The sequence below is a fragment of the Micropterus salmoides genome, unplaced genomic scaffold (genome assembly GCF_014851395.1).
Source record: "Micropterus salmoides isolate LMB-PRFRI ecotype aquatic unplaced genomic scaffold, ASM1485139v1 Ms_hic_scaffold_17, whole genome shotgun sequence".
In the NCBI taxonomy this organism is placed as follows: Eukaryota; Metazoa; Chordata; class Actinopteri; order Centrarchiformes; family Centrarchidae; genus Micropterus; species Micropterus salmoides.
The window spans coordinates 14,443,583-14,469,779 of record NW_024040817.1 but is presented as its reverse complement, the minus strand read 5'-3'; the positions used below and the strand labels follow the sequence as shown (position 1 = coordinate 14,469,779).

The following is a 26,197-nucleotide window of genomic DNA, read 5'->3' as shown; positions in this document are numbered from 1 at the left end:
AAGGGAGGTTGGAGGGGGAAGAAACAAATTCAACATTAGTCACAGCAACACAGGACATCAAGCAAACATTGACACTTTTAAACAGTGCCCTGCAACTGAGAAGTATAAAAATGTCTTTTGATGAATGATGCTGGAAAGCAGACGGAGGGCAACAATTTTTATCATCTATTTGGTTAGAGGCTGTCCTTCATCCTGTCTGGGTGACTTTTTATGGTGTGTCCGTCCTCACAGCCTATAACAATCTGTGACCCATTTACACAGCCAAGGCTCTTCTACCTGAGAAATGTAACCTTAAGCTCAAGGACTTTGAATTGTCCACCTGATAACTACAAAGTCCAGAATGAACGGTTAATCCCACAGTGCTGCCACAGCCTTCCTAGGTGTTACAGGATAAGATGCCAAATGAGCAATCCCTTAAGTTCCCTTATTAGCCACATTGAAAACGTGTGCCTGTGATAATGGCATACTGCTCAAACCCTGTGTTAGCACAGCAGCAGCAGAGAGCAGCATGTTTCTTAATTGTGCTCCTTAGAGGACAGCCCAATTCAATGAAGTTGTCTAAAGCTCCCCGTGGCCACTGAGTGATTTAATGCGGATTCGCCCCCAAGCAGGTGCTTTCTCTGGGTGAAGTCATTTGGAGGCAATTCAGAACTGTGACCTCAGCACATTGGGCCCTCTGGGACTAGACAGAAGATCCGGCCGCCTTTCCCAGCCTTCGCCAGCAGCAACTGAGAGTGAGTGATAGAGCGTCAACCTGCCGGCGGTTTCTCTGCACCCTACATTAGTGGAGAGCACTAAAGGAGCCACTTAATGGAGCCTCAGGAAAGTCATACAAGTCATCACATCTGTCACAGCAAGAGAAAAAAAGGCATCTACCCTACACCGAGTCTTAGACTATGTTTGTTTTAGGTTATGACTGTGGAAAACAGTAGTAGAGATTTTTGTGTTGAACCACACAGCCCGATTTTTGGAGTCTGGCCTGTAGTTCCCCCACGCCCTCTTTTCTGTGTTTACTTCAATTACTCACTCCATTTCGCCTAAAAAGTTCAGACTCCCCCTCGCTACACATACCACTCTCAAATCACACCTCCCTCTTTTCTTTAACACTCCATCAATCTCTGTGTTCTTTCGTTGTTTTCTTTAAGCTTTCCCATCCTCTTCCTGAATCTTATTTCGCAAACTTGGAAAGCAGTATTAACAGCACACAAACTAAAGTTACTGTGTTCCTTACTTTAATCAAAAACACATTTCACCCACCACCACCCCCCCAACTCTGTTCCCTGTGTCCTCTCTCAGTGACAAATGTTCTCCTCATTCTTTTATACTAAATGCTCACACAGATACTAGCTGCTTCCGCTGCTTGACAGCAGCTATGCCACAAATAAGCCCCTATAGTACCCAACTCTGTGAGAGACTACTGACAAAAGTCTAGAGAAAAGACTCCTGGAGAGTCAAAACATTCCTCTCACCTCTAACAAGCTAAGCCAGGTCATTTACTGGCACTTTGTCTCATGTAAACGATCTGATACTGGGCCGAATCGCTTTCTAATTCGTGCTTGATAAGCTTTAACACTAAAGCATATCATTTTCATATTTAGCATTGAGGTACACTACAGTCATTTTCGTTTTTTTACAGTCATAATGCAAAACAACAGAATAAAAGCACTACTGGTTTTAAAGACAGATATCAGTCATGCCTGTCTGTTTTACTCTTTTACTTTCAGAGTAATAACTAGGGGTTAAGGTAGAAAGACCAATAAATACACTTAAAAATGCAAGAAATTAAAATGAAAAACAGAGAATCAATAATCAATATCAGGCCTAAGAAATGGCAGCGCAGGCAGGAACGTAGTAAACAACTTCCCGCGCCCCCTCCTCTTCTTTCCCTTTACTCCCTCCCTCCCTCCTTTCACTCCCTCCTCACTTTTGCACACGTTGTTCATAACTGCTGATTTCCCTTTGGCCATAGCAGTAGTATCCAACCCACCCACCCCCAACATCATTCACACAAGGGCTGCCGTCTGCCCTCAGAGCGGTGTGTCATTTCCAGGACTTTTACTTCATCGGCATTAGTACAGAGCTCGGGGGGGGGGGGTAAAGCAGCCAAATTCCTTTAGTACTACCATTACTTTGTGTCATCTAACGGTGGAAGTGCTCAAACATACTTGTAACACACCATGGCCTTAAAAGTAAGCGGATGATAATGTTTAAACCCCGAAGACTTAAACGAACTGCAGCTGAGGCGGCAATGACAGGTGTCGGTCAGGCCAGTACCATGCAAGCATCCTCAGTCTGTAACAACCCAGGGAAGTTCATTCCAGTTCATAACTGCCTAACAATTCAGTGCATAAAATGTGTGTCGACGATTTTTCAAGTTACACTTTGCCTCGTGCTATGCAAAAAACGAGGTTGACCTGCGGAGGGCTGAACAAACCAAATAACGTTCTCTGCTTTCAGTTTCTGTACAGTCAACACTGCCCCTCAACGGGGTAACTCCTGAGCCTTAATTTTACCTGCAAGTACTCTGATTCTCTCAGTAAACACATCCCTGTTTAGTCATACTCGTCATTACTGTCTCGATCGAAAGGAAATCCGGCCTCAAAGACATGCTCTTGCAGTTTCTCAAAGCCGTTAGGGTGACACTGCAATGCACGCAGTCGAGAAATAATTTTGCAAACATCTGCTCGTGCGTAACGTTAAACACTGTACTTTTAAAATCCGCTGATGGCACTGACAATAACAATGAGCAATCTGATCCAGTGAATCTACACTGTTATGTCAACAGCAACAACAAATCAACACATATATTTATTATTCACTCACCACTGTAATTGTCCAGAAACGGTGTTCACATTATTTGGCTCTGTGTCCTCCCTTCGTGTGTATCAACATGATGGTCACATATTGTATCTTCCGAGTGCTGAATTGCCAAAACCAAAAACATGAAAAATGTCAGCTTTGGGTTACTATGATGTTTTTAAGATATAGCTCTATGGCATGTACGTCAATCTGAAATGAGTATTTGTATTCAAGATACAATTGCATAACGAATGTTTGTGCGGTTTTCAGATGTGTCAAATAGGTTATGACAAGGTAATTATCTTGAGCGCAGCCATATATCTCAATTTATAAATCAATGCACACAGCTCTTGACCACCTACAAAAAATTGATTGTTAACCTTGCCTCCTCCAAAGCACAAAGTTGCCATGGTGTAAGCCGACTGCCAGCATGCACAGCATCCCCCCTTTCCAAAAAGAAATGTATTTCTATAATATTTAGGATAATAACAGGCAGGGCGGTAAAGTAATAGCGTTGTCACCTGGAGCTTAATTTAGCCAATGCATTGTGAAAGGTTTGTGTTTATTTTCTAACAAGCTAGGAGCTAACTTACCAGTCCTCCAATAATAGACAGCCTGCGCTACATTTTGTATCAATGGCACTGGCTAACTAGCCATATATCAGCAGGCTGTTTGAGGCGATTTAGGCTAATTTCGCCATGCACAGCTTTAACTTTTAACTGTGTGTAGGCTGCACATGAGTAGAAAACGCCTAAAGCATTTAAGCAATTTGTGTATACCGAGTGAAAATGACACAACCCTGGACAAGTGATGTACATAATCTTACATCTCCGTCACATTCTCGTAGGCACTCGTGTTACTACATCTCAGCTACGACGGCTAACGATGCACTAGCAACTCAGCTAAACCAGAAAAAAAAAAATTCTCACGCTGATCCAAAGACAAACGCATAATTAAATCGACTGAAATTCAGACGCAAAAAATGTGGCGAATTATATTCCAGCGGCATGAAATAACAGACGCAGCTCCGTGTAGGTTATTAAAAAAACACTAACTGTCAACAAAATGGCGGCTGCGTTGAATCAACAGAGACCCGAAATGGATCTCCCTCTATTTCTTCTTCCTCGGTGCTAAAATCCTTTTTCCTTACAGCAACTGGTATCCGTAATATCTCCCGAGATGCTCCGAAATCCACTCCGCCACGCCGTTAGCTAGGCCTGGATGTGTCAGCACGGGCCTCTCTCATTAATCGGGCCTCCATGTCTGATCAGCCCGTATCGCTACTGTGTCAGTACAACACGGGCATTCTCGGTCCCAGGGAGGGAGGGAGGGAGGGAGGACGGGCAGAGGAGGGCGGAAGGGAGAGAGGGGAGAAAAGGAGAGCAGAGGAGAGCAAATGTCGGTCGTAAGCGGTTCCTGCGGTCCCTGGTCATTGACAAAAATGTCTGTGTTTCATTATTTAACTACTTTCGGTTGCCGTGTTTTCGGGCTGGTTCAGAGTGTGTTTACTGTATGAAACCGTCAACTGTCAAACTGGCGGTGCCTGGTCTGCTACAGAGAGAGTGTCAACATAACGTTACATTATAGAAACAGTACACACTGCAGCAGGCAACGGGAGCCGTTTCGGCCTATAAGTAAATAAGTATGCTCCATAAAGATGTTAGCTTAACTTTTCTGTTCCAGCCGAAATGATTAGTCGACTAATCCATCAGTTCATTGATGTTAAATTAATCGGACATCATTTTAATGAGTAGTTTATTTGGCAAAAATACCAACCATTTCTGGTTCCAGCTTCTTAAATGAGTGGATTTGCTGCTTTTCTCTGTTTGTTTTTATGGTTGTAAATCAAATATGTTTGGGTTTTAGACTGTTAGTAATAAAAATTTAATTAAACATTGGGAAATAGAGATGGGCATTTTCCACTAGGCTATACTTTATTTAACCAAATTATAGGCCATAACTAAATGATTCATTGATGAGTCTGAAAACAAAAAAAATTCTACTCTACTCTGTTGTTGCATTTACATACATTCATCTGTGCTGCTATGTCAACCTGAATTTCCCCTACAGGGGATTAATAAAGGTATATCTTGTCTTTTATCTAATCCTTGGCTTTTGTTAGCTGTAAAATATATTCTATAGGTTGTGCTGTATTATAGTAGAGTCACCTGTTCTATTCTACTAGGGCTGCAACTGCTTATTTTCATCACTGATTAACCTGTTGATGATTTCTTCCCCCCAGATTAATTAATTAGTCTATAAAGTGTCAGAAATAGTAAATACATCCAAGTACCAAGGTGCAAGGTGATGTCATGTCTTCAGCTTGCTTGTTTTGTCTGACCAACAGTCCAAAAATGTTTAATTTACAATGATAAAAAGCACAAAGGCACTTTTGCTTAATAAATGACTTACTGTTAATTAATTACCAAAATTGGTGGCGATTCATTTTCTGTCATCTACTAGCCTGATTAACTGACTTGTTTGACCACTGTGTGTATTGTTCTATGCCACTGCTCCATAGCCAACAATTATATAGTACTGTAAAGGCTACCTACTGTGTACTGTATTGAAACAGAGGTGTATTTTATATTCCTGTCGATTCAATGATATACTGCACTATCCTGTTTAATCAGACTATATTTTATTGGAATGGGGTATATTCGACTGTATTCTACATATACTGCCATATTCAAGTACACTTTTCTGTTGTACTATACTGATGTCTAAGATCTGACAAAAAATACCTGTCATCTACTAAGCAGTTACAACAGCGCTCACCACAAAAGGTGAACAGAAAATAGGCACTCAACTCAGTAAAACAAAGCTGCCATGTTAACTGATTGGTAGACCAATAAAAAGTCTGTAGTATGGCTGTGAATAAATATCTGCCTCAGAAATGAAAGAAGGTGCACAGGTTGAGTATCAGGGGTTAAACTTTAATAACAGGTTTAAATATAGAGGAGATCAATGATGAATCCGATTAGGTGGAAAAAGGTCCACAAAATATACTGCATCATTACTAAGAGCCCTAATGCAAAAGTGTTACTTCACAACTCCCCATCATTTTGACGCACTGGCAGCTCAGTGATGATTAGTTCATGACATCAAAGTCAGTCATACAGAAATCCACCTCAGAGGGCGGTGTAGCAAGAAGGACACATCACCTCCACATCTTTTCAGCAAACTGCAGCGTCCTTTTTTGTTTGTAGGGTAGCTTAAAGATGTTGAAGTAAAAAAACATCAAGTTCCTTAGCAGAAATGCGTGAATCAAGTGAGAGTAATGTATATTTTATTTAAAAGCAGTCAGTGTGGTGGTCTGAGGAGAGAAGCGTGTCTCATGAAAACAGTAAAGAAGGTCGAGTTGCTTCTCAGATCGCCTGCCTCTCCTGTTGCTCGGTCCTGATGGAGCGGGCTTCTGGGGGTTCTGACGTGGGCGGGAGGCTGTTGTCGACGCCAGCAAGGCTTTTTCGGCATACTGGGCAGGTATCGTGCTGTGAGAGGGAGAGAAAGACGTATTAAGCTGCACGTAAAAAGTCAGTGGACTACAGCAGAAAAACATGAGTTAACTTTTTGGTAACAAAAAAGTTTCTGTGTTGTCGTCACAGCCCCTCAACTCAGGATGTGTGACACACTGTTAAAAAACTTCATGACAAATCTAACATCCCTTCCAACCCCTCAGCCCACTGACCACATCCAATCCTCATTCTTACCAGCTCCAGCCAAGGCACTATACATTCACTGTGGAAGTAATGGAGGCAGGGGAGCTTCCTGACAGACTCGCCTAATGAATACTCCTCCCGACAAACTGTACACTCCAGTCTGCAATCTGGGAGAGAAAACAGAAACAGAAGGTATGAGTGTGTGTGAGAAAGAGACACACAGAGAAGTAGATTCAGAAAACCCAGTCATTCTATTTTTGATGATTCATTACACCTTAAATGTGTAAGACAGGTCTATAGGCCATTCCAGTGTAACACAGTGATACATTTTTCTGTCATTTCATGTAGCTAACCCACTTTAATGATGTGTGAATAAAGATCTAGCAGCTTACATAACACTTTTACCATAGATTTTTATAAATGGTCAATACATCATGCTGTGATTGACACCTTTCTCTGGTGTATATCCTTGGTCAATATAGCTTGCTTTGTTGTTTAGCAGACCTTTATTAATCAGGAGCACCACGTTCATGAACTGTGTGAGACATTACTTTCTAGAAGTGTCTACATTCATGCCAAAAAACATTTTTTAATGATTTAATACTCATAAATATGGCATTCATGGATAAAAGCTCCTCTTTATAATAAGGAGGAGGAAAGCAAAGATAGGAGGAGGGAAGGAGTGATAGCAAGAGGAAAGAAAGGGTTGGGAAAGTTAAGAGAGATGAGTGACAGGAGGAGGAAAGAAAAGATAGCAAGACAGAAATAAAGTTATGGGGTGTTAAGGAAAGGCTGAGGGAGGAAAGGGAAGCAAAGAGAGGAGGAGGGAAGGAAGGATAATAGAAGAAAAAGAAAGAGGATGGCAGGTAAAAGGAAATAGAAAGAGAAGGGGAAAAAGGCAGGAGGAAAGGAAAAGTGGGCACATGAACGGATGCATAATAGAAGGAAACAAAAGATAGGAGGAGGGCAGGTGAAGGGAGATAGGAAGAGAGAAGGAAAGAACGGTGGAGGAAAGGAAAAGTACAGGGATGAAGTGAAGGATAATAGAAGGAAACAAAAGATAGGAGGAGGGCAGGTAAAGGGAGATAGGACAAGGGAAGGAAAGATGGAGGAGGAAAGGAAAGAGAAGGAGGCAAATAAAAGGAAGGATAAGAGAAGAAAAAGAAACATAGGAAAAGAAAAACATAGGACGTGGGAAGGACAAATAAGAGGAAAAGAAAGAAAGGAGAGAAAAGAAGGAGAAATGAACGATTGAAGGAGGAAAAGGAGTGAAAGAAAGATATTGGGGGGGTAAATGATTGGAGAAGGAAAGGAAAGATGGAAGTAAAGAGGAGAAGGGAATGAAAAATAAATGGAGGGAAAGAGAGATCAACTCAACTAATAGGAGGAAAGGGAAGATAGAGGAGGATATAAAGAGGAATGGAAACACTGAGGGAAAAGGAAAGAAGATTCCCGTTTCAAACCAATCGCCTAATATGAGACGTGTTGTGCAGTCTGCCATGCTGGGATTGCTACCTGTTTGTTCTTGAGAGATGCATACTGTTGGCAGAGATGAGATCATGTCCTTTTCTGCAGGAGGGGGACCTGTGTTCTCCAACTGTCCTAACAACTAGGTGAAGAAGAAACAAAGAGTATGGAGAGGTGGAGAAATGTGGGGAAGAGAGGGAGACAGAGGCAGTAAAACAAGGGAGTTCTAACAAACAGATAAAAGCATAAAAAACGTATGATGGTAACAGATTTTGTGGGTGTGGACAAGGAAGAAGAATGGAATAGGAGATGTAAAAGGTGTTTATTCATTTGTGTTTCATCATAAAAGGTCAAAAGAGAGGGGAAACAATGCTAAAACTAATAATGAGACAACAATGCTTAGAAATCACTCCCTCTGATATCACTGACCTCTGTGATGACAGTGTCCAGACCTCCCTGACCCCACGCATAATCTCCAGGGTTTGCATACAACTGTAGCATGCTTGATCTGTGAGACAAACAGAAAGTGAGCAGGAGAGAGACAGGAACAGAGAGAGAGGGAGGCTGTCACACAAGATGAAATTAAATCAAAAGTAAATGATGCAAATCAAAAATTAAAAAGCTTTACAGTGCAGCTGGTGCAGAGCCCGGGTTTCCGTTGTTGGCAAACAGGCCGGCCAAGAACTGCTGCACGATCCTTAAGAAGGCAGAAACAGACAGCAAAGATGTCTGCTTTAGTGTGCTTTCAAAACACATACTTATACTGTATATTCAACAGTTTCACTTCATGCCATGCCTTTATGATTTCCTTTGTGATGCATGCAGCTGTTTTCTAGGCGCACAACAGATTAGAAGTGTTACAGCACACTAGTAAGTTTGATACTGAGATTCCCATGACTGCACTTGTAAGCAAGATGACGAATAATGGTTTGTATCAAATTATTTCATAGGGATCCTTAAGTATGGAAGCTTGAGGAATATATAATGTAATAACTGTATAACCACATCAGTATCAAGTAACAACACTTCTAAAGTACGGGGGAAAGCCATCCTGTTCAAACAGAAACATGTTCTTACAACCAGAAATGTATAAATTTGAATCCTTCCACACACTGTGGGTAAATATTGATTGGTAATCTTTATAGATATATATAGATATATATAGATATTTGTAATACAGGTTAAGGATACGCTTTAGGTTACAACCCATATACTCTACATACAGACTTTCTGTAGTGCGGGAGCTTTATCCCACATGCTTTGTCCTGATAGTGGAGTACTATTGTTAAAAGACTAACAGCCTTTACCACAGCAACATGCTTGAGTAAAAGATCAAAATGACATGTAATTTTTTATAAATGAATAGCACGCCACACTAATTTTTAATACTGTTTGTTATCAAATAAACCCGCAAAAAAGATTGTTTGTGAGTGAAAATATTTTGGCTCCTTAACTGTTTCTAATCTGATGATATAACAGGACGTGAACACTGGTGATTCTGTAATAACATGACTCTTCCCCAGGCTTAGCTTAATGTTTAGTTCTCCAGCAGCAACAATAACGTACACTACATTTATAATGTACTTTATATTCTAAAATTTATTAAAATTAACTTGTGTTAAGTGTCATAACTTACGTTAAAATAATTATGGTTTCCCTATTTTAACCATTTTATCTTGTCTTGTTATCCAGTAATAATATTACTATACCTAGTAAATATTAAATATGTAGGTAATTCTTAGTGTCTTTTCTTACACAAATTTTTTTAAAGTCCCTCTTAACCACAAAGTTGTTATGGCCTTACTCCCTAACCTCTTGTCCTCTCCCCTTATATTGCCCTGTTACAAGTAGGTAACTACATTTTTTATTGATAGCCTGCATCTACTTTATATACTTTAATTTGTGGACTGTAATCTAAAGCTTTACCAAGTTTAATCAGCCTTTGAAGCTAATTAATCCCATGTAATTGTGTGTTTACATTATAAAAAAGTTTCAAACTTGTAGAAACTCATAAACCTGTAGGTACTATGTAAATGATTTTTTGTTGTTTCTGTTCAAAACAAAATTATAAATGAGGCTCTGTGCAAAAACACAGCTGTTTATGTATTAAACTGCACGTTTGTGGTTGTTGGTTTTATGTCTGCCTTTTAGTTCCTTGTACTGTACATCTTAAGACATAAATTGAAAGAAATATTTTATTCAGCACACACTGGTGATGTTTCTGTGTACCATGTCCACACACCCTTCCACTGCAGGCCTTTGTTCAGGCCTGGATGAACTCTCTTGTTCAGGGTGGGAAGGAGAGTCTGGATCTCTGCCCTCAGCAGCAACTAGCGGCTCCGGAGAAGGTTGGCTCTGACCTGCAGATACCTGGTCACTGTCATCCGGGTCGGACTCTGAGGAGGGTGGATGCGACAGCAGAGCGGAGCGCTCCATAAACAACAGCTGCCATAACTTGGAGAGAGACCAGAGGAGCAACGTGTCAAACAGAGCCTCAGAGAAAGAGGAGTGTTCTAATTAAAATGCCATTTGCAAGGACATACTTCTGAGAATAACAAGTCTGAATCTTCACTGGCCACTGATGTGCTGTCCTGGAGGAGACTAGACAGTAACATAAAAAACAGATTTAATATCAGTGGTGAAAAATGAAAAACACAGAGCCTGACACTCTTGATAATTGTCTAATGAAAAGTTTGTATTTACAAAATGTTGACTTTTCAAATAATTAACATTTTCAGACTTGCCAACAGCAACCATCATACATTTTAATACATGTTTTAAAATTGTATAAAACAGAGAGGTAATACTCTCAATTTACAGTATAAAGAACAGTACATTCAAACACCAAAACTGAGCTGTACCTGGAGTCTTCTGTCACCTCCTCAATGAAGCCAGAGTCACATCTGGGGCAGACGAAATCCTTGAACAGAAAAATAAAATACACTACTCGACCAAAAGAACGTGGACAGAGAAAATTCTTATCTCATTTCAAAACTTTGGCCATTAATCTGCTGGACTGGGAGGCTGCTGAGGTCTTACTGGACTTACTATTAAAATGACAATGTAACTTCTTGAACGGTGCAATACATCTTTGAACTTCTAATTATATCCATTTTACACACCTGTCACCTCCGTTCTTCTAGGAAGGCTTTTGACAAGACTTTTTGGACCTGGCTGCAGAGATTTGCTCTCATTCAGCCACAATCATGTTAGTGAGGTTGCCACCCGGCCCACAGTCGATGTTCCAGTTCACCCCAAAGGTTGTTGGATGGGGCTGAGGTCATTGCTCTGTGCAGGCCATTCAAGCTGTCTCACATGAAAAAATGTCTTTCTGGCTTTGTGAATGTGGTCAATGTCATGTTAGGATGTTTTGATTTATTTCATTAGATAGTGACTAGATAGTGTAAATACAGAAAGAAAAGAGGGGAGTTAGAGATGGGTATGACTCGCAACAAATGCTCAAACCAGGTATAGTGGTTATATTGTATGCATCTTAACCACTACAGCACAAGGATGCCCCAGGTCACTGTCATGACCAGTGACCACAGTTACCTTTCCCAAACCCTTGCCACAAAGTTTGAAGCACTCTATAGTCGAAAATATTATTGCATTCTGCTGTTCTGGCCCAAACCAAATCGCATCCCCATGAACAAAAGTACACAAAATTGGGGCATCCTTGTGGCTTAGAGGTTAGGCACATTATTCATAAAATGTCCCCGGTTAGATTCTGGCTGGGGACTTGTCACATATAATCCCTTTGATCCAATGCTTCCTGTCTCTCTACATCAAGTTTTTTTTCTTATAAATATAGTCCAGATTAATACAATATCTCTCTTTTTCACATAGACCTACACAGGTGCGCTTTTGCTCCAACAATATCGGTGCGTAATCGTGCCAAAAAAAGCGCTCCGAAATTACCGGGTGAAATTAATTTCCAATAAAAGTTAAACGGTTATTCCTTTCAGATGGACTTCACTAAGACAGAAAGGGGACAAAACAAATCGGGCTGCAGGGGGTTAAAGGCACCTGTTTGCGGCTTTGTGGCATGGAACAGTTTAGGAAACCATATGCTGCTGGCGCATGTGGTGACACCCAGCCAGCCCCTCTTACGTCTCTCACGTCTCTCACACACAGTTGACAGAAGACAACTGGACACAAAGTCGCTAACAGTGGTGCTTCTAAATATGGCATCGTGAATCGCCAGATTTCTCTCACTCTCTCTCTCTCTAATGTAAGATCTTGGTGCATGCTGTACGCACATAAACCACCACCAACAGACTCTTATGTGTGAGCATTAGTTGTCCCAGTGATTATAATTTTAGTAACTAATTAGAGTTAACTTTATAAAAAAAATAAACAAATAGTCTAAAGGTCTTAATTCCTTCCTCCTGGCCGCGTGGATGATTTCCAGACCGGCACGTGTGGAATAATAAACACGCTTCAAACTGACTCACCGGGAGTTTGGGGTTAGTTTCACGTTTACAGCAGTGACAGAAAAAACGGTGTTGTGGTGTCTCCGCAGCCTCCGCCATCTTCACGGTGAAGCGCAGCGCCTGACGTCTGTGTGGCAGCCCATAAAAGTCTCAGACGTTTGTCCGGCGGGTCAAAGCAGTGAAGGAGGGTTTGGTGCCCAGGACCTGTCAGAATACCGGCTGCAGATGGCACATTACAATCATTAATGAGCAGGCACGTTGTCATTTTTATAAATAAACTTTATACAGTAAAGGTTTTTAGACGAGATCGACAAAAACTGTTAAATAAATAAATGAGAGCCTGTAATCAAGTTGACCTGCGGCATCAAGATCTGACTCGCTTCTGGTCACCGCTGCAAAAATCAAGTTGCTAAAAGAAACTCCAAAGCTCGAAAAGCAACAACTCGTCAGGGTGACATCACGGATGCAGTTTCCTTCAAGTATGGTGGGTGTCGCCAGAGAATAAAAAAATGTTTAAGGGGGATCTTCTCTTTTTACAAAAACGCAAATGCGTCTCTAGTTTCAGTGCAGAACTCGACCAAAGTGGTTTCTGGTAACGCAATACCAGTAACCATAAAGCGCTATTAAACAGTCTGTATGTAAAGATATTAAACATGCTTAAAGTGAAAGTACTGACTCAATTAAAATATATACACACAATATTACAATCTTATCTAATCTCAGATCAAAAAAGTAGGTTTTCTGTTCCTGCAACCTATTATCTTGTCACTAAATTAAGGCAATAATAACTGCAGTAGTCCTATTGCATGACAATACATTTTTATTAAAACCAAGACAGTGACCTGTAATAATCATTAAGAACAACAAGCAATACCAACAGAACAGTGACAGATATAGTGTAACCCAAACAACACATGTTCATAATCTTTTGGCAATACGGTAAATAGGCATTCTCATTTGAAAATAATAACAAAACAACTTGTTAGTTTACACTTAAGCAACAAAAACAAAAAATAGCATTGACCAAAAGTTGAGCCACTCAGTTATGGATCAAATGTTAGAATGGCAACATTGAAGTGTTCAGCTCCTACGCTTTGTCTCAAACATGGCTCCTCATAAACACAATGTACATCCAGGTAAAAATATCGAGGCTACAACTGCTTGGCACACAGCTTGTCTTTTCATAAAAAAAACAACAACCCTGCATCCACTGACACTTGGTACAACTGCGCTAAATTTGATACAGCTTCATTATCTTATTCTTTTTCACATCGCACACCATGTTTCTGCTTCTTTACTCAAAATTTGGTGGTTTGTTAGGTCCTGGTTTGGCAATGTAGCTAACTTGTCCTATACACCTTCAGAAATTAAACCCCACCTCGGTCTCATGCACATGGCCTGAAGTTCAGTTGCTCAGCAGTAATTACACAGACTCAGTTTCAACCCCCAGTCAAATTCTAATCACCTGTGGGGAAATAAATACTGACAGATCCTCTATTAAGCTGAATGGGCCCTCATCCTCATCCTGCTCCACTTCTTAACCTCCCAACCCCTCTCGTCCCTCTCTATCGAGGTGCAGTGAAGGCCCCCTGGGCAGCGCTGGTGGCAGCACTGGTGGCAGCGCTGGTAGCGGCCTGGCGTACGGCCTGATTGGACATGACTCCGGTGGCGAACTCGGCCTGGGCCTTCTGAAAGCTGGCATCGGTCTGCCTGTACAGACTGTGGACCTGTAAGACGGGGAAGAGCAGAGCGCGCTGACACCTGATACATCATAATATCATGCACATTGTAAGGGTGAAAATGATACGTAGAACCTGATATCCTGGCCATTCTTCGGACTGTTTGTTATCTACTGACTGCTCCATGGCAGGTGCACCGCCTGGGCACAAGCAGGTGCAAGGACTTGCACAGACCAGGTAGAAAGTGCAAATACAGCTCGACATTTTTGATTCTTCTCTTTTCCTTTGACATATTTCAGGGTTATTTAGCTATTAGATCGTGTCACAGTGTCTCTCAATTGTCTACCATTAATTTGTAACCTCAATTCATTTATTTACAAGCACAGTGCACATTAACATTCAAGTATTATTTGACTTGAATATTCTAGTCCTTCACTTATTGAGTGGATTTAAATGGAGAACTTTATATTGACAAAAAACTATGATTATTTTTCTGCCTTTTTGTGCAAATGTCTGCATTTCAAATACATAATTTATTCAATTAATTTTAATTTCTTCTAGATTGTCGAGAACCATAAAGGGACTTTGTGTTAACAATGCGTGTTCAACATCATATCCTAGTCTCACCTAGGGGTGTTTCATAAAGCCAGATTACCAGTTAAACCAGGCTTATTTCAGTAAGTCAGGCTCATTTTCCGGATTTTGTGTTTCATGAAGGAAGTTTAAATAGGTCTGACCAAAGTTGCGATGAAAACTCATTCGTCCAGTCTAGCCTGATCCAGGTTAGTTGTCAGTCTTAACCAGTGCTTCAGTTAACCTGCCAGACTAAAACACTGTTCTTTCAAAAGGTTAAGTTCATCTTTACTGCTGCACTGTGAACATGAGTAGATGTACGTCACATATTGACGTAGGACGCACTTAATTACAAGTTCATGTCAGCTGTAAGACACCTGGATCTGATAGCTGGAGTAATCCAGCTATATATAGGATAATTTGGCAAGTAAACACCTTATTCAGGTTTCTGATCATTCTCGATAATTATCACAATAAATGTGAAATCACTATTTCTTTCGAGTTTAAAAAAAACTCAATTATGATAAAAATCTTTTTTCAACAAATATGCATGAGTAAAACGAAATTTAAAAAAATTCAATCCCTTTTTCTCAACAAAATAAATATCTTAATAGAAAAACTAAGTGCTAATTCATTTGTGATTCAAATGAATAAAATCAAACCTTTATTGAACATTTGTTATATTGTTATTGTGGAAAATTATAACAAGATAATTATTGTTATTGTTTTATTGCCAAGCCCTACTTGTGCTTCTACTCTATGGGGTTTCTGTTTTCCTGATAATACTCTTGAGTACGCAGTTAATTAGTCCATACATGGAAAGTGTGACTGACACCTTGTCAAAAAAAAAACAGCCTTAATTTGAGTCACTACTGTTAAATCTTTCCTGTATGTAAACAAATATATTCAGTTGTCACCTTCTTCAACATGACAACCCCCATGGCGGTTTGGGCAGTAAAGAGGACAGCATTCATCATCATGATCGCACCAACGGGGACACTGGACTTCAGAGCAGCCAAGCTCACAATCCACCCGCTGAGGGAAAGAGACAAATAAACGCAAGGGGGAAAAATGTCACCTAGACATAAAACGCAATCTGTGCGTGAATATGTTATCCAAACAATGACATGTACACCTGTTATTAATTATGCACTTATCTTTGTTCTGTCAGCATTGTACTCAAATAAACACAATGCACACTTAGTTAAGCAGAATTAACAAAATTAGCCATCTGATGCAAGAAAAAGTCCACTGCCATATTCAGATAGTAAGCAAGTTGTATAGCATTTGCAAAGTGTAGCCTGGAAAATTTCATCCGGAGTGCAAAGAGCTTTTTTTCATGACAAACATTGTCAGTGAGAAAGTCTGCATTCAAATAAGGAAATTGTGAAATAAGTATTCAGATCCTTTACTTAAGTAAAAATACTCATTACCACACAAGGAAAATAATCCACTACAAGAACAAGTCTTGCATTCAGAACCTTCCATAAGTAAAAGTTGTAATTTATTGGTTTATAATTATTTTTTTGTATTATCAGCAACTTATATTAAAGTATCAAAAGTAAAGGTAATCATGAGTAATTATGGCCTTACTACATATGATGTGTCTGGATCCATATTCATGTGTCAGACATGTGATTGGCAAAGGGCAAAAAAGCAGGAAAATATACTGACACCACCCGACACCCTGATTAAACTGGCGGCGGCTCTAACATGGAAGGTAAAGCAGGACCCATGACACTAAGTTATTTAATGGATGTGTTGCAGTGGGAATCAAAGACAAGGGCCTAATCCACTGTGCCATTGCAACCTCTCTATAATAATTATTAATTTGTATTCATTTTTACTAAACTTCAACAGCTAAATTTGCAACATGAAATAATTGAGTCTACAACTAAATAATGTAACTACTAACTTTCAAATTAGTTCAGTTGAACTTAATAGATGATTTTTAATGAATAAGAGACAGCAGCAAAGGTTGTTGCCTGTTTAAGACCTGGTGGCCTGACTGTTAAAGAAACACTTATATTCTTCAGGAAACTCAAACAGCTGATCAGTCTCTATCTGTTGGAAACTGTAGGAAAAAGTTTGGCATTTCAACTCTGGCAGCGAGAACGACCGCGACAGTTTAACGGGATCGCGCCAGTCACACAGAAGCCGTTGCCATGGTTACCTCGGAGCGCTTGTTTGCCTGTCTGTTGACGAGGAGCGCAGAGCGACCCCTGTGAAAAGGCCTTATATAGCCTAAACCTTGTCACAACCATTCACAAGAAATTAATTAATAGCGTGCCAAAACCTTTAATATAAGGAAGACTTAAAGAGCAACCATTCACACAGTAAAGTGTATAGGCTACATGAGTGATCAAAAGACAACAAAGTCAAAGAAAACATTAGCCTCTAACAAGCAATTATCAAAACATTCCCAATTTATCTGTTCCTTATTGTCAACTCAGTGTTGGGCAAGTTACTCAGAAATAATATTACCTACTAGTTACTTAGCATAGGCTATAGACCTACTCCTTAAAAAAGTAATATTAGCTACTCTACTTAGGCCCACTGCTGGGTGATAGCCTATCATAACGCCACTCTCTCCCGATGAGTCCAAGCATCACTGGCAGCAGCGGACGGAGTTTCTCTGAGTTTCACGTTGCTGTGTTGCTTTAGCTGATGCTTCAATTAGCCTAAGTATAAATGTAAAACTCTTCGCGGTTGAAAACTTTTTGCTGGTCGCACAAAGATCACAACGAACGACAATATTCTTTGCATCTTAGACTGTGACACAGTAATGGCAATGACGTTACTTACAGCTGTCGAAAATATCTCTCTCCCTGTTCTCCAGTTGTCCTTTAGCTTCTTGGCTTCTAATAGCTGACTTTAACAACATAAGGTCCGGTGCCGCTGAGCTGCAGCGCGATCGCGCATTCACGTCAGGGATGGTGCGTTCAGTAGCGCACCGTTACTTGGATTAGTAACTGTAATAATACAACTGTTTTGGTAATAGTAATCCGTTACATTACTCTTTACTGGGAAAAGTAATTTTGCAGAAGGCCTATTACTGCCCAACACGTTACATACCACTGATGCGCGAGAGCGCCTGTGGTACACACTGGCAGGTGTGGAATTGGCAGCTGAGCATAAACAAACATCCTTGATACTAAGAAAGGAAGAAAACTTTACACATGTCAACCTAGATCCTTTCCATTTCACTAGGCCAGGTCCTGTACCCTCTTTCTTTTTTTCTTTTTTTTTTACAGATCTGCATGATTCACGTGCATCACATTTTCAGTTCAAAATGCAGAATTCCGGATTAATCCGGAACAATCACATCCCTGAAAGTGTATGTTGAATTTGACTGCTGTAGATGTTTAGAAATATGCTAATTTAACTATTTCACCTACTGCCGGTAATTTAATCTTCAACAATACATCATATACTATGAGCATCGCAGTTCGGTGAGAACCACGTAGCAAGGGCAGGAGGGGTATGAAAAATTGTAATCTGTAAAGTAACTTAAGCAGTCCGACAAATGTAGTGGAGTAGAAAGTTGCACAGAATCGAAATCATCATGTGAAGTACAACAAATTTTTACTTACGCACAGACGTTGACTTAGAATAATTACTTCCACCACTGAAATTAGGTATGTGACTGAAATAGCAATAACCATACACAGTTACATAGTTTTTAACATGAAAAATGACCATGAATGCATGAATGGGAAGGAGGCATGTGCGTTTGTTTAATAGTCATACCTGAAACCCCATCCAGGGATACCAATGGTCATGATGACGTTGGTGACCACTTGGGCAAAGAAAACGAAGAAGAAGACAAAGAAATTGAAGGAGCTGTCACTCCTAGAGAAGAGAGAAAAACATTTCTACTGAGCAAAACAAAGCAACAGCTCAATTCCACCATTCGATCCACCATTGTGTCCCTGAGCGAGACACTTAACCCCTCATTGCTCCAGAGGCGTGTGAACTCTGACATATATAGCAATTGTAAGTCGCTTTGGATAAAAGTGTCAGATAAATGTTAAAATACGTGAAAATGTTTTCCTACTGCAAATACATACAACATCTTTAAAGGCCTCAAAACCAAAAGAGCAAATGGAGCATGGACAAAATTTACACATTTTAGTCAACACATATTTTGGTCTTTTCCATCAAGACGGTGGCGCACACCTGAAGGCTTTGTACACAGGCCGGTACCAACAGATGAAGGAGCAGGGGGTGAAGAGGAGTGCCCAGAGGATGGCGAGGCCCAGCCCAACACCACCGGTGCTGTCCACACAGAACATGGCCAGGGACGAGATCAGGTTGAAGAGCAGCGTGCAAGTGCAGACTGAACATTGATAAAATAGGAGAAAAGGGAGATACGGCACAGAAGGATGAATGGGAGTGGTTGTACAAGAGGAAAGCACTGCAGTCCGAGTCCGTTCCAGAGCTGTGGACTCAAACACAAATCCAAGCCACCCTTCCCCACTTTAAATAAAAGGCCTCTGGCTGATGCAATTTGATGCTCAAATCTGTAATTATGACTTTACTTTGGACACAGAGGCAAGTGACCTCTCTGCCACTTTGCTTTATGACAGATTTGGCATTATGTGAAGCAAATATATTAAAATTAAATGGTAACTATATTCGTTGTCAAGACAGAAGTAAAATATTAATAATAATATAGAACTTAAACATATACCATAGCAGAAAATGTTGTATGATTTCTGTTTAGTTTAATTTGTTAAGCTCGCCGGCTCTTCTCTTAGTACTTTCTGTCTCATAGTCTGCGTAAGATTCTCTTCCTCTTTCCGTCTCTCTCCCTCTTTGTCTGTCATTTTCAAAATCTGTATCAAGGTTCATTTTATATCATGCATGTTCGCAAATTTGCGAACATGCATGTGAACTCAAAAACAAACACACTGTTCCAGTGCATGTCCTTTGGGTCAATAAAAACAACTTGGTAATTTTCATCCATTTGAACAAGCTCTTGTGAAGACAGCTGAACCTTCAACTGGTTTGTGTTGGTTCCTGACAAAGTCCTCTATCTAGCAGTAAAGTGTCAGAATCTCTGTACAAACATTCCAGCTTGTACTCCAGACAGTACAGCATAAGTCACACAGGCATGATTTAGCTCTAGGTTCAGTTTCTTAAGGGATTCTCTCAGTTACAATATCACTGCCTTCCACTGACAAACCTTGAGTGGTAGAGATTTTAGAGTCACTGTAGTTTAACCCCAATCACATATACAGTACCACTGTCCCCTGCCGCCACACCAACCAAACCCCTTATTAATTATGTTACATTATGACCATAGACTGTATAAAACACGGACATACGTGTCTGTGACATGTGTGGCTCCCGGCGGCTTCAGCCGTCGCCATCTTGGCAGTGTCTGACTCTGGCTAATCCAAAGATGGGCAAAGTGGTGGAGCTGAGGCGGGCCGAATGAAGCCTGGCTGTGGAACCACCTAGCGGCTAGCCACCTTAGAGGGCTCCCGCCTGTCACTCAAAGCAGCCATGTCTTTAATTATGCATAACTTTAAGCGTTAATATAATTGTAATATAATTCACCTCCCGTACCACTGTGATGAACTACAGTTTTTGGCACTTTCGTGTTGGCTTAATTTTTCAACCTCGGAGGTTGCTGGTTGATTATGACCTAGATCCTGGGATTTCACATAACAGCACCTACAGTAGTAGGAGTCACAGGAACTTACACATCCAGAAGTAGTACATGATGGTGACGGTGCGCTGGAAGCGCTGAGTGATCTCCACATTGATGTCCTGGTAGAAACAGGGGCCCACAGGGCAGAATGAAGGCAGCGGCGGCCAGTTATTTTGACGGGCTGAGGCAGAAAGCAGTGGGAAAATGTCATCAATAGTTTATTAAATCAATAATACATTTAGGTATCTACTTCCTCCCTCCCCTCTTATCCTCCCTCTCTTACTGGCTCCAGGTCCCAGGCTGTGTGACTCCAGCTCCCTCTCTCTCCTCTCCAGCTCACGGGCTTTCTTCTCCAGCTCCTCCTGCTTCTTCAGGAGCTCTGCTGTGGTAGCATTCACTGCAGTCTAACACAGTAAGACACAAGTTAAATGATGCATCAGAACTGCACGTCAAAAGAGATTGCTTGTGTTTACGTCATGAATAATATAAAAGAATATGTAAACGACCTGGTATAATAAGAGATTCACAGAGGAGATACTTTCAAGGGGAGAATTTAATAATTTAATTTAATTTTAATCAGAACTGACATCTAGGTGATGTTTTAAGTGATGAGTAGTTATAGGTCAGAATGAAGGAACTAGAGCCAGACCAATATGGGATCTTAAAAGGCATATACTGATTGTAAAATGTAAGGATTTTAAAATTTGATATCTTGGTCGATATTCTTTTTTTTCTTCTTTTCAGAAAATCATAACACAAACAAAGATTATCCCTAACATTTGTTATGTGTAGTTTTGAGACCTCACCAAGACAACATGACATAAAGCAGCTTAAAAATAACCTTTTTTCATTGTGATGACTAGTACTTTGAAGGAATGTACAGCTGATTATGTCAGCTGACTGCTGCCTTTTTGGATTTGTGGCTCCAAACTTGAGTTGCCAACAGGGGAGTTTTAGAGTGCCCTCTGGTGGAGAAACTATGCAAAGACAACACTCATAACATGACTGAAGGATCTGTCATCCATCTCTTCATTTCTTTAACAATTGTCATTTATCGGCTGTTATAAACATAGATGTTGATTTATCAACAATAAGCTCATATTGGCTGATAATATCATCATGACAATTTATTGGTCGGGCTCTAGTAAGAACAATGGTTAAGTTTAGGTATGGTTTTCGTTTGAATGAGTCAATCACTAAGGTTGCCCATAAAACTGCTTGCATCAATAAATCATTTAAACAGATTGTTGTCCTGTTAGTGATTTGAGGGATTTGTTTTTGAGGATTCATCACCCATTTAATTACTGATAAACTGAATGGGTTAATTCATTCTCATATCCATTAAACACTTTCTATGACACAGATGGACAGACTTTCTACTCTAAAATACTAAGATCCAATAACTGTGCAAGTACAGTAGTAGCCTACTTTGTGCATCAAACTTCAACAAGTGTCTTTACTCTGCAGCACGTATACCTGGGAGCTATAGGAGCCATAGTTACGAGGCTCGGTAGGTGTTGTCCTGCTGGGTGGGGTCTGCGCAGGTGCAGATGGAGCTGAGGGAGAGGTGGCTTCATATGGTGGTGGAGGCTGGAACATATTTAGTAAAAAACATCATAAATCAGTATGACACTGTAACTGGTTTTCATTTTTTTAAATCCACTGACGATATGAGCAGCTTCACATAAAAAAACATTATACTGTAGCTATTAAAGGACAGTACCAGTAGAGTGAGTCTGTATTATGTCAAAAAAGTGTTTCACAAAGGTGTGTCCCCAAATTAACTGTGAAAAAGTGTGGGAGTGGGAATGAGGCGTGTGCTCATGCACTCAGTTTCACAATCACAGAGATCTACAGAGTCTAGTTCAGTTTCAAACATCCTAAAAAAGTCTAAGTTTAGTTCATGTTGCTGCAGTATTTGCTAATACCAACAGTGGAGGGGAAGTGCATGTAGACCCAAGCTGTTTCCAAGCAACAAATATCTCTATGGCATGCAACAGAGGTGTATGAACATAGAAATGCATATATTTGTACACAAATTGTAGCTTTCATGACAAGATACAATTTGTGTATAATCCAGTCCTCATTCTCAAGGCTGGATAACAAACAGGGGAAGCAGGCAACCGGCTCAGGGCCCTAGAAGTCTTTTGCACCGCTTGAGCATAAGATCTGATATAATACGGGCGTTAAGGCCGCTGCAGCTTTGTTATCCAATTTTAACGGCAGTGAAGAAAATTGTCTAGCCTGTTTCCAGACAACTGAATTGCCACCATCATCTGTCATTTATTCATCCATTCCAATACAATATAGTTAAGAATTTAAACACAGTCAGTTTCTTATTAAAATTTGTTAATTAATTTTTTATCGCCCTTTTAAACCGCGTGTTTATTTATTCTTTGTTACAACAGATAATCTCCCTTATTGTGCAGCCATCTCTGAATGCAGGTTGATGGAAACTAAACAAAATAGACATCTAAATAGAACAGAACAGAAAAGCTACCAATTTTTGGATTAAACATCAAACTTAATGGCAATTCAGTCTGATCATCAGAATCAGAAGGAGCTTTATTGCCAAGTAGTGTTTTACACATACGAGGAATTTGCTGTGGTGATTAGGTGCTACACGTAGACAAACATACAGTGGACATAAATAAATGTAGAAATATATAAATATGGAATAGAAGAACAACATCTGGCTACATTTCTGCGGCATGTTGCATAATTATAAATGATACTGATTTACATTTCTGTAAATTAAAACAAAGTTAATAACCTGCAATTTTTTACTAGGACTGAAATGATTCACTGATTAAATCGATTACTAAAATGCATCGACGCAAATTCTTTGCTTCGTTTAATCTATATAACTATATAGCACATTGTTTCGCATGGACATTTATAGCTGTGTATCATGGCGCTGTTTGCAAAGTGGAAGAAGAGAGAGAGAAAATAGCGAGGGACAAAGAAGCTGCACCTTTTAACTCCCCTCCAGCTCTCTCTGTAGCTCAAACAACCCCTGCTACCTGCATGTACTAATTCATCCTATCATCCATATTCTTTGTCTTTATAATTGCTATCTTTATAATAACAAATAGCTGTTTCGTGTGCAGGATCGCTCATTTCCTGTTTTACATTTCACGTGTCTTTTCCTGACAAACTGTGGTTTAGAGACCAGCGTCGAGTGACAGAGCCGCTTTCAGCTCATGTAGTGTGTGACCCCATGTCACCGATCAGTCACATAGAGTGAACGCCACAGCGACTTCAAGACTCCCGTCACAGTTGTGTATTGTGAACGGCACGGCCATGCGACGCTGAAAGTCGTTTAGTCTGCACCCGCCTTTAGTATAACTTATATAGCACTCAGGTGATGTTTGTGTTTGTAAAGCAGTTGTCTGGTTGTTAGTCTGATGTTTTCTGTATGACACACCATAAATTTCCAAAAGGACCAATAAATATCTATCACCTATAACCGTGCAGTTGATCCTGTTACTGGGGGGGCACCGCTGCCGCCACCAAGCAAAAGTAGCCTACTTCTTAAACGACGCATCAATGAATCGTTGAAATAACCTATAGAAGCTTCAAATACTAAAATCACCATTAGCTGCAGCCCTAATTTTTACACACCTGATGGTAAGAGAGGTTAAGATGTCATGTACAGTAAGATTTATAATTAGATATTCCATAGCTCTGATCTAACCAAATCTAACTGACATCACTTTTTATTTTTCACCAATAATTTATCGGATCAATAATTTACTCCATAATAAATTAACTTGAATTAATTCAAATTACAACACAACACACTAAGCCAGGTGCTATTCCATCTTATTAAAACTGTACTAAATATATAGGCAGTGGGGGTAAGAGAGGGTTTATAGAAGCAGAGCAGCAAATCCCTATTGTGTCGCTCGCAGAAGAAAATAAGACAAGCCAATCCCAGGAATGACTTGTGTATTATATTATCTATACAGTACATTATCAACAATACACCCCTTTTATCTCAGGAGGTGAAGACATATTGCTCACCCCAGTCGTGTTATCAAATGGGTTATAAAGGTCCAGAGTGGCGTATCCTGTGTTGCTGCTGTGTTGAGTCACTGCAGGGTCCTAGCAGACAAAACAAAGGGTTATTTAATCAGAACAGTAACACGTTTGACATAGTCTGCTGGAACATTAATCCTGCTTTAACAAAACTGAGAGGCTTTTATTAATTAGTATCCATTGTAAGAACTACAAGTGTGCAGAGAGGGAGGAGAGGCCACATGTCACATGAGCAACACCCTCACAGAGCCAACATGAATGGCTTTGATCCATCAAACACACCATGGCAGACTGCACTGACACAGGCTAATATTGGCTTCATGTTACATATTATCACCCACCTGGAAAGGGTTGTGGTCGTCCACCGCCTCTGGAAAGCTGGTGTATTTTGACATAATGACGGCTGGTTGTTTGGGAGCACAGAGCTAGCTAACGTCAAGTGGCCACCACTTCCTGCTAATGTTAGTCACGGGGAGAAAAAAGCAGGAGCTTCTGGCAAACAAACTGCTGCGTTTGTTTTACTTTCTAACTCGAAAGGGCGGGCTGTTTAGTCGCTTTATCCAGTCAACTAGCTACCCGCCCCTCTGATGTTCATCTCACCGCAGTTTAACGTTAGGTAACGTTAGCTAACAGGTGAACACGGTTTGACGTGACGCACCGGTCGATGGTTGTATTGCCCGGTGTTTCTCCCCTCCAGGTCTGACTGCCAGGATCTGGATTACAACTACGTTGGTTCACAGAACCGCTATTTTCTCCCGCAGAGAAAACAACCTTGGAACAGGAAGTAACCAGCCGAAGACTCGGTCATGTGACTACTGCTGCGGCAGAGAAGCACGTGGGAACACGAGTGGGCGTGGCCGAGCAGGTGTCCTGTCCTGTCCTATGGTCATGCCAAAAAAAGTGTAAAATAAAATGGATAATAATATTTAGAATTATTTAAAATAAGGTATAATTATAAGGTATAATACTTTAATAGTAAAGAATATTATATTGTTTTTTTACGATTACAGATTTATAAAAAACAATAATAGCGCCAGGGGTAGAAGGGTTAAAAAATATAAAAGAAGAAAAAAGTTTAGACAATTAACATTTTTCACATTCATTTATTTTTTTGTTATAAAATTTACTTTTGTGGATGTGAAATTTTTGCTAAGATGATAAGTCAAGGCAAGTTTATTTGTACAACACATTGCAGCAACGAGGCAATTAAAAGTGCTTTACATAAAACACTAAAAAAGCTAAATAGGGAAATATAAAAAGACATTTAAAAAAAATAGTCAAATAGAAAATAAATAAAGTTTTTTATTTACCCGATAAACGTTTTTTCACCCATAATGTATGATATAGGCCTAACACTGTTTCTATTCTAAATTGCAGACATCATAAAAACAAATCGGTATATATTGCATCTATACAGTATTAAATAGTTCAAATGAACAAAAATGTTACAAAGAATATGACTGGACAAAACTTTCTGGAAGTTAAATGTATAGCTCTATATAATATGTGGATTTGTATCACTATCAAGTCCCAGAAAGAGCAATAATTTTTGCAAATGATGTTTTGATGGACAACATATATGTAATTTCCAAAATACATTTCTGGGTTTGTTTGTAATCAGTATCTTGAATGCAAGGTCCATTACATGTGGAGTGGTACAATGTCTCTGAAAGAGAGATGTGATTCTTCTGTTCCAGGTTGATGGACTAAATAAAAAACACACATCTTTCCTACCATGGTGTCATCATCAGACAAAGAGCAATAAAGACGAGGTGGTTCAGTGTTAAATACCATTATTACACCATTGAGAATGGCACTCATTACAATAGCAAATTTGTTTGGGGTGACAGTGTTGTTGTAATATTCAGCAGAAGTCATTAAAAGACC

The 26,197-nt window shown here is 40.0% G+C and overlaps 3 protein-coding genes across 4 annotated transcripts in view; all 3 read right to left on the bottom strand.

The window, feature by feature from the left end:
- The window catches only part of ash1l (ash1 (absent, small, or homeotic)-like (Drosophila)), a 33,115-nt gene extending 28,997 nt beyond the window's left edge, over positions 1-4,118 (bottom strand). The window contains 2 exon segments of the mRNA XM_038725902.1: positions 2,824-2,920; positions 3,950-4,118. The gene's annotated coding sequence lies outside the window, so the exon portion shown is untranslated.
- Positions 4,119-5,714: 1,596 nt separating this feature from the next.
- si:ch211-81a5.1 (E3 ubiquitin-protein ligase RNF115) lies at positions 5,715-12,861 on the bottom strand. 2 transcript variants are annotated; one of them, XM_038724690.1, is made up of 10 exons: positions 12,715-12,861; positions 12,380-12,577; positions 10,787-10,845; positions 10,469-10,526; positions 10,155-10,379; positions 8,554-8,622; positions 8,355-8,433; positions 7,974-8,067; positions 6,510-6,625; positions 5,715-6,290 (listed from the first exon to the last, which is right to left on the bottom strand). In XM_038724690.1, the coding sequence occupies exons 2-9, from the start codon at positions 12,455-12,457 to the stop codon at positions 6,535-6,537; spliced, it is 753 nt and encodes a 250-aa protein (XP_038580618.1). In that variant the 5' UTR covers positions 12,458-12,577; positions 12,715-12,861; the 3' UTR covers positions 5,715-6,290; positions 6,510-6,534. The 2 variants fall into 2 exon arrangements, with proteins under 2 accessions (XP_038580618.1, XP_038580616.1); XM_038724688.1 differs by having other exon boundaries at positions 10,168-10,379.
- Positions 12,862-13,155: 294 nt separating this feature from the next.
- Positions 13,156-25,113, bottom strand: scamp3 (secretory carrier membrane protein 3). Its single transcript, XM_038724687.1, has 9 exons — positions 24,652-25,113; positions 24,296-24,376; positions 21,746-21,859; positions 20,553-20,673; positions 20,322-20,450; positions 18,790-18,949; positions 18,361-18,462; positions 15,528-15,645; positions 13,156-14,085 (listed from the first exon to the last, which is right to left on the bottom strand). The coding sequence occupies exons 1-9, from the start codon at positions 24,703-24,705 to the stop codon at positions 13,924-13,926; spliced, it is 1,041 nt and encodes a 346-aa protein (XP_038580615.1). The 5' UTR covers positions 24,706-25,113; the 3' UTR covers positions 13,156-13,923.
- Positions 25,114-26,197: the final 1,084 nt, after the last annotated feature.

Excerpts from the sequence above, each read along its gene's own strand:
- si:ch211-81a5.1 (XM_038724688.1), bottom strand. The coding sequence starts at position 12,457 with ATGGCGGAGGCTGCGGAGACACCACAACACCGTTTTTTCTGTCACTGC. Across the intron at positions 8,434-8,553 it reads GGCTCTGCACCAGCTGCACT|ATCAAGCATGCTACAGTTGT; the intron begins GTAAAGCTTTTT and ends TTTGTCTCACAG. Across the intron at positions 6,291-6,509 it reads TAGTGCCTTGGCTGGAGCTG|CACGATACCTGCCCAGTATG; the intron begins GTAAGAATGAGG and ends TCCCTCTCACAG.
- scamp3 (XM_038724687.1), bottom strand. The coding sequence starts at position 24,705 with ATGTCAAAATACACCAGCTTTCCAGAGGCGGTGGACGACCACAACCCT. Across the intron at positions 20,451-20,552 it reads CAGCCTGGGACCTGGAGCCA|CCCGTCAAAATAACTGGCCG; the intron begins GTAAGAGAGGGA and ends TTTCTGCCTCAG. Across the intron at positions 18,950-20,321 it reads CATGTACTACTTCTGGATGT|TCTGCACTTGCACGCTGCTC; the intron begins GTAAGTTCCTGT and ends ATCAATGTTCAG.